This window comes from Oncorhynchus keta, chromosome 3 (assembly GCF_023373465.1).
Source record: "Oncorhynchus keta strain PuntledgeMale-10-30-2019 chromosome 3, Oket_V2, whole genome shotgun sequence".
Taxonomy (NCBI): domain Eukaryota; kingdom Metazoa; phylum Chordata; class Actinopteri; order Salmoniformes; family Salmonidae; genus Oncorhynchus; species Oncorhynchus keta.
In genome coordinates, this window is record NC_068423.1 from 23252582 (window position 1) to 23262364 (window position 9783).

Genomic DNA, 9783 nt, shown 5'->3' on the forward strand with positions numbered 1-9783 from the left:
CAAGCTCTTCCCTGGTCCTGTTTCAGTTCAAATATTTCTTACTAAAAGTAGATACTCACCCCTCCATCTGAACCAGCCCCCTCTCTACCAACCTAATAGAGTAGATAGATACGTGACAGAAAGAGAGAGAGAGGTGTGAGAGTGGGAGTTAGGAGGTGAGGGATTCTGAACTGAGGGCCATGGCCTCCTACCTGGTCACTGAGTTGTCTGTATGAGGAGTGCATCCTGGGAGGGGAAAGAGTATCTTACATCAGCTGCAACATCCCAGTAGAAACTTATTTTTTTATTATTATATATATTTTAAACTTCCGCCTGCCTGTTCATCTTTGTTCAAATCACCACTAGAGGGAAGCCAATGCACAGGAATGGCAGAGCAGTTACCGTGGCAAGAAGAAGTATGTGAACCCTTTGGATTTACCTGGATTTCTGCAGAAATTGGTCATCAAATTTGATCAAATCTTTATCTAAGTCACAACAGACAAACATAGTGTGCTTAAACTAAAAATGGCACAGCACACCAACATCAAAACCTCATCCCAACTGTAAAGTATGGTGGAGGGAGTGTCATGGCTTGGGGCTGCTGTACTGCATCAGGGCCTAGACAGCTTGCTATCATCGATGGGAAAATGATTTCCCAAGTTTATCAAGACATTTTCCAGGAGATTGTATGGTTCTGTCTGCCAATTGAAGCTCAACAGAAGTTGGTTGATGCAACAGGACAACGACCCAAAACACAGAGGGAAATCAACAACAGGATGGCTTCAACAGAAGAAATACACATTCTGGAGTGGCCCAATCAGAGTCCTGACCTCAACCCAATTGAGATGCTGTGGCATGACCTCAAGAGAGCAGTTTTATAAAGGCTTTCAATTACAAAAAGAAAATGCAATTGAAAACATTCCTGAAAGGTCAGGTAAATGAATCCACAAATGTTGCATATTTGAATGAACATATTCATAGAGTACCAGGGTGTTATTCTATATGGCGAATGCATCTAATTCATCATTTACATATTGTGGCTTCAATACAAAACTGTTGTTTTAAACCCACCTGGGTAGCGTTTGTAGTTCTCATAGTCCTCAGAACACTCTACAGTGTAGACCCTGGGCTGAAACACCTCAGCATGTCTGACCAGGGTCTCTATGACATAAGGCCAGGTCGAGCCAGGTGAGGGTCCCCAACACAGCCAGGGCTGCCACCGTCACTACTAGCAGAGAGCCTAGTGGTTAGAGCGTTGGACTAGTAACCGAAAGGTTGCAAGATCGAATCCCCGAGCTGCCAAGGTAAAAATCCGTCATTCTGTCCCTGAACAAGGTCCAGCACCTCAATCTGTTTACATTGATATGTGTGTCTGCTGCAAGTCATTTGAGGATTGTAGCCGGGGGGGGTGAGTTCATAGCTGGTCCTTGTATCAACTTTCAAATGTGTTAGTAGCAAACTTGATAACGGATAAAGGCTTCTTCCATGGTTGACCAGTGAATCATTTATAGAACACAAATGATTTCATGATTATCAAAAAGCTAATTTAATTCCCTTTCATTTTTTTTTTACAAAAAAAAATGCACAAATAAATGTATGAAAGTTTTTCTTTTAAAAGAAGGTAAATCAGTACCTGCAGTCATCCAGCAGGAACTGGACACATAAAACAACGTTTAAACCTACAAATCTCTCAGTCATCGTCTTTCTTTCAAGCAACACAAGGCATCGTCACTCACCTTCCTCTCATTAACAGACACAGTAGTTATTACCGTCCATATGCAATGTAATACAGCATTCCTGTCAAATATACACATTATTACTAACACATTACAGTCTATGGACAGGAATGTTACCTGAGACAATCTGTAGCGTTCTCTATGAATATTAAACCATGTCAGATTATATGGAGATATTTTTAAGATGTATCGTCCTTCCCGGATTCTGTTCGGCCCTAGCAATAAGACCTATGAATGCTGACAGACACATGAACATGCAAGTATTGACATTTATAAATATTCTTAACTTGATCCCTGGAAATTATTCATGCTTGATTATAGTTTATGGTCACATGCATTCAGATGGATGGTTGTAGTGAGCAGAGTCATGCTCTTGGGTGGTCTCAAACACACCAATGTGTTGCCTATCCTGTTGGCATGTCAGAAGTTTTGAGTTTTTCCACACAAATAATGATTACATTTAAATAAAAAGGCACTGTAACTATAAGGATAGGTGTGTAACGCAGATACTATACAGTAATGATAATTTGTTTTTTTTAAGAACAGGCCAGACACCAAACTATGATTTAGTTTAAATCTTCTGTGGAAAACAACCACTCAAGAGAGTACTTCAGGCCATTTACAGTATCAGGGATAATACTACGAAATGCTGTAAAATATGTTTGTGTGCATTTCAAGTCTACAGTGGCTTCCTCTCCTCATCACTACCGCACTGAGGGTTCAAAGTCCCCCTCTTCTTCTGAGTCAGTGCTGGGGTCATCTTCCTCATCTTCCTCCTCTTCCTCTTCCTCCTGCTCCCAGTGACTCTGCAGCTCCTCCAGACCCAGGAAACGCTTGAGCAACGAAGCCACCGCCTCCACATCACTGACAAAGAGGGAGAAATAAAACGATCAAACAACAAGTTGTGATCAAGAATAGACAGCGTGGCTGATTATACTTCTGCTCCATACCCTTCTTGGAATATTCTACAATATTCTCCTATCCTGGGAAACCTGTGTTCTGATCCTTTAACACAGCATCTTCCATGTTAGATCTATTACAAGACCCTATGTCTTCCCCCTCCAGAACCCAGTCGTACCTGCGTCCCCCCATGGTGGCGCTCTGTGTGAGGGGGTAGGAGAAACCGGTTGTCAGCCGCAGCACCAGCAGGTAACCCTTTCCCAGGTAGCGCACCTTCTCCTCCTGAACACACACGGCACGCAGGTGCCTCATGTCCAGCACCACTGAAAGATAGAGACAGGATGAGGGGATGGGATGGGAGGGAGAGGCAGGGGAAGGGACAGTGGTGGGAGGAGGCAGAGGGGATGGGAGGAAGCAGGGAGGGAGAAGGGAGGAGGGAGATGGGAGGAGGGAGATGGGAGGAGGGAGGAGGGGAAGAGGCGGGAGGAGGTGGAGGGGATGGGGTCAGGAGGGGAGAGGGGATGGAAGGAGACGGGAGGAGGGGATGGGGGAGGGGATGGAAGGAGACGGGAGGAGGGGATGGGGAGGGGATGGAAGGAGATGGGGGAGGGATGGGGGGGAGGGGATGGGGAGGAGGGGGGATGGAAGGAGGGGATGGGGGAGGGGATGGAAGGATTGGGAGGGGGGTTGGGAGGGACGGGAGGAGGGGATGAGGGGATGGGGGAAGAGATGGAGACGGGAGGAGGGGAGGGGGATGGGATGGAGATGGAAGGAGGGGAGGGGATGGGAGGGAGAGGTGGCAGAGGGAATGGGAGGAAGGGGAGGGAGAGATGGAAGGAGGGGAGGGAGACGGCAGAGGGGATGGGAGGGAGACAGGAGGGGATGGGAGGGAGACGGGAGGGGATGGGAGGGAGACGGGAGGGGATGGGAGGGAGACGGGAGGGGATGGGAGGGAGACAGGAGACAGTAGGAGGGATAAGAGATGGAGATGGGAGGAGGGGACGGAGACAGGAGGAGGGGGAGGGGACGGAAACGGGAGAAGGGGATGGAGACGGGAGGACGGGGAAGAGATCGAGATGGAGACAGGAGGAATGAGAAGAGATGGAGATGGAGACAGGAGGAGGGAGAAGAGATGGAGATGGAGACAGGAGGAGGGGAAGAGATGGAGATGGATACAGGGAGGGGATGGAGATGGAGACAGGAGGAGGGAGAAGAGATGGAGATGGAGACAGGAGGAGGGGAAGAGATGGAGATGGGAGGAAGAGATGGAGACAGAAGGAGGGGGAAGAGATGGAGACAGAAGGAGGGGGGGAAGAGATGGAGAAGGGGAGGGATGGAGATGGGGGAAGGGATGGAGGCAGAAGGAGGGGGAAGAGATGGAGATGGAGACAGGATGGGACAGAAATGGGAGAAGGGGAGGGGATGGAGATGGGAGGACGGGGGTAGGGGATGGAGGCAGAGGAGGAGGGGGAAGAGATGGAGATGGGAGGAGGGGAGGGGATGGAGGCAGAAAGGGGGAAGAGATGGAGATGGGAGGAGGGGGAGGGGATGGAGGCAGGAGGGGGAAGAGATGGAGATGGGATGAGGGGGAGGGGATGGAGGCAGAAGGAGGGGGAAGAGATGGAGATGGGAGGAGGGGGAGGGGATGGAGGCAGGAGGAGGGGGAAGAGATGGAGATGGAGACAGAAGGAGGGGAGGGAAGGCAGACGGGAGGAGGGGGAAGAGATGGAGATGGGAGGGAGGGGAGGGATGGAGATGGAGAAGGAGGGGGAAGAGATGGAGATGGGAGGAGGGGGAAGAGATGGGATGGAGGCAGGAGGAGGGAAGAGATGGAGATGGAGACAGGAGGAGGGGGAGGGAACGGAGGGAGGAGGGGATGTGACAGATGGGAGGAGGGGAGGGAGGAAGACGGGATGGAGATGGGAGGAGGGGGAGGGGATGGAGGCAGAAGGAGGGGGAAGAGATGGAGATGGGAGGAGGGGATGGAGGCAGAAGGAGGGGGAAGAGATGGAGATGGGAGGAGGGGATGGAGGCAGAAGGAGGGGGAAGAGATGGAGATGGGAGGAGGGGATGGAGGCAGAAGGAGGGGGAAGAGATGGAGATGGGAGGAGGGGGAGGGGATGGAGGCAGAAGGAGGGGGAAGGGATGGAGATGGGAGGAGGGGATGGAGGCAGAAGGAGGGGGAAGAGATGGAGATGGGAGGAGGGGAGGGGATGGAGGCAGAAGGGGGAAGAGATGGAGATGGGAGGAGGGGATGGAGGCAGAAGGAGGGGGAAGAGATGGAGATGGGAGGAGGGGATGGAGGCAGAAGGAGGGGGAAGAGATGGAGATGGGAGGAGGGGGGAGGGGACAGAAATGGGAGAGGGGGAAGGGATGGAGATGGGAGGAGGGGTTGGGACAGAAATGGGAGAAGGGGGGGGGATGGAGATGGGAGGAGGGGTTGGGATGGATGGGAGAAGGGGGAAGAGATGGAGATGGGAGGAGGGGTTGGGGATGGAGCAGGGGGGGGATGGGATGGGAGGAGGGGTTGGGGCAGAAATGGGAGAAGGGGGATGGGATGGAGATGGGAGGAGGGGATGGGACAGAAATGGGAGAAGGGGGAGGGGATGGAGATGGGAGGAGGGGATGGGACAGAAATGGGAGAAGGGGGAGGGGATGGAGATGGGAGGAGGGGTTGGGAGGGAGACAGGAGGAGAGGGAGGGGGATGGGAGGGAGACGGGAAGAGAGAGGGCGAGTTTGTGAAGCAAAATTCCTATAGATCTCCAAGAGCAGGGTTGAAGACCTCTGGGTTTACCAGATCTGGAAAGTCATCCCATCATCCTACCCATATTGTTAAAGGAGAGTGATAGTACAGGACACATTACGTGATGATGTTACTCACCTTTCTCCTGGCCTCTCCTCCACATGGTGAGAATCACAGTGTACAGACTGAAGGTCTTCAGCTCTATCACATTCTTGGTTTTATCAAACACTGCCTCCTCCCACTCCTCCATGTTCTGCATGGCCACAAACAGACAGCCCGTCACGTAGAACAGCTTCCACAGGATACTGTCTGGAAAGACAAGAAAACAGAGGGGTGAGAGACAGGCAGGAAATCTGTCTTAATTATGTCAATGATGACTGGCCTAGGTACCAGACTGTTTCTGTATTCAACTAAAGCAGTGAGAGGCTGACACTGTAAATTGGGTTATATCTGATCTGTAGTATGGTGATGCCTGTAAATTGGGTTATATCTGATCTGTAGTATGGTGATGCCTGTAAATTGGGTTATAGGGGGATCTGTAGTATGGTGATGCCTGTAAATTGGGTTATATCTGATCTGTAGTATGGTGATGCCTGTAAATTGGGTTATATCTGATCTGTAGTATGGTGGTGCCTGTAAATTGGGTTATATCTGATCTGTAGTATGGTGATGCCTGTAAATTGGGTTATATCTGAGATCTGTAGTAGTGGATGCCTGTAAATCTGGGTTATATCTGATCTGTAGTATGGTGATGCCTGTAAATCCTGGGTTATATCTGATCTAAGTATGGTGATGCCTGTAAATTGGGTTATATCTGATCTGTAGTATGTGGATGCCTGTAAATTGGGTTATATCTGATCTGTAGTATGGTGATGCCTGTAAATCAGGGTATATCTGATCTGTAGTATGGTGATGCCTGTAAATTGGGTTATATCTGATCTGTGGTATGTGGATCTGTAAATTGGGTTATATCTGATCTGTGGTATGGTGATGCCTGTAAATTGGGTTATATCTGATCTGTAGTATGGTGATGCCTGTAAATTGGGTTATATCTGATCTGTAGTATGGTGATGCCTGTAAAGTTATAATCTGAGGGGTGATGCCTGTAAATTGGGTTATATCTGTCTAGTATGTCTGTAAATGATGATCTGTAGTATGGTGATGCCTGTAAATTGGGTTATATCTGATCTGTAGTATGTGAATGCCTGTAAATTGGGTTATATCTGATCTGTAGTATGGTGATGCCTGTAAATTGGGTTATATCTGATCTGTAGTATGGTGATGCCTGTAAATTGGGTTATATCTGATCTGTAGTATGGTGATGCCTGTAAATTGGGTTATATCTGATCTGTAGTATGGTGATGCCTGTAAATTGGGTTATATCTGATCTGTAGTATGGTGATGCCTGTAAATTGGGTTATATCTGATCTGTAGTATGGTGGTGCCTGTAAATTGGGTTATATCTGATCTGTAGTATGGTGGTGCCTGTAAATTGGGTTATATCTGATCTGTAGTATGGTGGTGCCTGTAAATTGGGTTATATCTGATCTGTAGTATGGTGATGCCTGTAAATTGGGTTATATCTGATCTGTAGTATGGTGATGCCTGTAAATTGGGTTATATCTGATCTGTAGTATGGTGATGCCTGTAAATTGGGTTATATCTGATCTGTAGTATGGTGATGCCTGTAAATTGGGTTATATCTGATCTGTAGTATGGTGGTGCCTGTAAATTGGGTTATATCTGATCTGTAGTATGGTGGTGCCTGTAAATTGGGTTATATCTGATCTGTAGTATGGTGATGCCTGTAAATTGGGTTATATCTGATCTGTAGTATGGTGATGCCTGTAAATTGGGTTATATCTGATCTGTAGTATGGTGATGCCTGTAAATTGGGTTATATCTGATCTGTAGTATGGTGATGCCTGTAAATTGGGTTATATCTGATCTGTAGTATGGTGATGCCTGTAAATTGGGTTATATCTGATCTGTAGTATGGTGATGCCTGTAAATTGGGTTATATCTGATCTGTAGTATGGTGATGCCTGTAAATTGGGTTATATCTGATCTGTAGTATGGTGATGCCTGTAAATTGGGTTATATCTGATCTGTAGTATGGTGATGCCTGTAAATTGGGTTGTACCTGAAGTGTAGTACGCAGCAGCCAGGCCAATGGACGCAATACCTGGTATCAGAAAAATGACCAAATGCTGGGTCACTTTATTTCATTACATTGCATTCAAACAAATAAATAAATCCATATTTACACACACAGAATGTCCACACACACACACACACACACACACACACACACACACACACACACACACACACACACACACACACACACTACCTACCTACAAGCAGCGACCAGGAGCGGATGCCAGGTGACCTTTTCAGATGTAACATGTTGGAATTGTGCTCCTCTACCTGCATATACCCCATCTGCCAGACAGACATTACAGTTGTAAACAGGAAGGATAGGCAAAAGCTATGTGATATAGAAGAGCCGTTGCTTACACTTGAATATCTATGATAGGTCAGTGGTTACTTCAAGGAAACAGGGAGAAGGGAGGATGTCTGTCAGGAGTAGGGCTTTTTGTACTTCAGATCTGCTTCCACATTCAGTCATCTCTAACTATTTCCCGGTTCAAACATCCGGCATTGCATTCATCCGTAACCATAACTTATTATTAATATTAAACCTACATCCCCAGCGGATATGTTTTTTTGCTGTTGTTGTGCCAAAGCCCCTAAAAGACAATCCTACCCCAGAGCATTGAAGAACGGTATGGTACACTATTTACGATCACTCATAATCTCGCCTATATGATACTTTGAATTAAATCATGTGTGCCATACATATTAATTGTTGTCTTACCTTACTTACACTCTTCAACGAAATTCCCGAAAATGATACGCACCGGAAACAATGTAACAAATCGGATTGATGATAGTGAAATTTACATTTACAATTTTTAGAGAAGTTTCAATTCATTTCATTTTACAGCAACAACACACGGTGGGTGGGGTGTTGCTTCCTTCCGGGGTAAGTCTTCACTGATTGGATGATGACATGAGCAGTTTAACGTTGTTGCAATGAGGGGATTCGATTAGTGTTTCGCGGGTGCCCGGGTAGGCGTGTCTGAAAGATGATTGGATTCGTTATGGAGCTGAGCTGCCTCCCGGGCGTGAGCCAGGTGCCCGATTCAATGTGAAGGCGAAATAAACCCATAACAAAATGTACGTAATTAAGCACGTGGAGTAATGAGTATGATTATGTGTTTTCTGGTGCAAAATGTATTGCTTATGATAAAAACAAACTATTTGACTGCCATCTCAGTAAAACTAGAAAATTCTAACATATATTTTATTGAAAAGATACGTATCTTGCCGAACAGTGCACGATGCTGTGGTGTTGACAACACGACTGAGCAGGGGAGATTACTGTTGCATTTCAGACGGGCGCTCTCAGACAGTACAGTATGGAGATAGGCTAAAACTGCTTCTCCAATCACACTTGTAGGGGACGTTGGCAAACTGAACTCTTGCGTCGGACATCTACACGTTTAACAGTCGTCTCAGGCCAAAGTGCGCATGTGCAGGCCTTCCAACGAAAAAGGCACTCTTTCATAAAATGTTGTTTTCGACAACAACAAATGAAAACGTGTAAGTGTATTACTTTCACGAGACCCGAGTAATAACATGTTCAACTATTTAAGACATTAGCTCGAATCTAGGTCGTGCCTTTAGATTTTGAGAAAATTAACTAAGGAATATATTTTTTCTCTCATAGATTTGTCAAAGGCGAAAAACCAGGCACGGTCTGTTTGGTTTGTTTCACAAGCGTTCCCGGAAGTCTCGCAATATTGCACCTCTGGGTTTGAAACTGTGTCGCTCCTCCCTCGCCGCTTTTGCCAGTGACGTCACGCGCCATAGACCGTCGCACAGTAACATAATCGAATCAAACAAAGTTGAAGAGATTATAGAGTCTATCAAACATCTAAAGAACAATAAATCACCAGGTGTTGATGGAATTACATCAGAATTTTACAAATTATTTTCTGAACAAGTAGCTCCCTTCCTATTTGAAGTCTTTTTAGAGAGTATTAAAAACAATGTTCTCCCTCCTACAATGAGTCAGGGGTTAATAACACTGATACCTAAGCCTAAAAAAGAAGTGCTGCTCATCGATAACTGGCGTCCAATTTGTCTTCTTAATAATGACTATAAGATATTAGCCTCACTAGCAAAAATAATTAAAGAAGTTCTGGATGCAATCATTGATGAAACACAGTCTGGCTTCATGAGGAACAGACATATTTCTAACAATGGCAGACTAGTATTAGACGTACTTGACTACTCAGACCTAATAACTGGGGATAGCTTCATATTATTTTTAGATTTTTATAAAGCATTTGACA

General features: G+C 46.4%; 1 protein-coding gene across 1 annotated transcript; it reads right to left on the reverse strand.

Annotated features, from left to right (window-relative positions):
* Positions 1 to 1521: 1521 nt before the first annotated feature.
* Positions 1522 to 8518, reverse strand: LOC118368633 (cytochrome b-245 chaperone 1 homolog). Its single transcript, XM_035752902.2, has 6 exons — positions 8241 to 8518; positions 7717 to 7804; positions 7503 to 7544; positions 5498 to 5668; positions 2794 to 2938; positions 1522 to 2579 (listed from the first exon to the last, which is right to left on the reverse strand). Exons 2-6 carry the CDS (start codon positions 7802 to 7804, stop codon positions 2420 to 2422), a joined length of 606 nt encoding a protein of 201 aa, XP_035608795.2. The 5' UTR covers positions 8241 to 8518; the 3' UTR covers positions 1522 to 2419.
* Positions 8519 to 9783: the final 1265 nt, after the last annotated feature.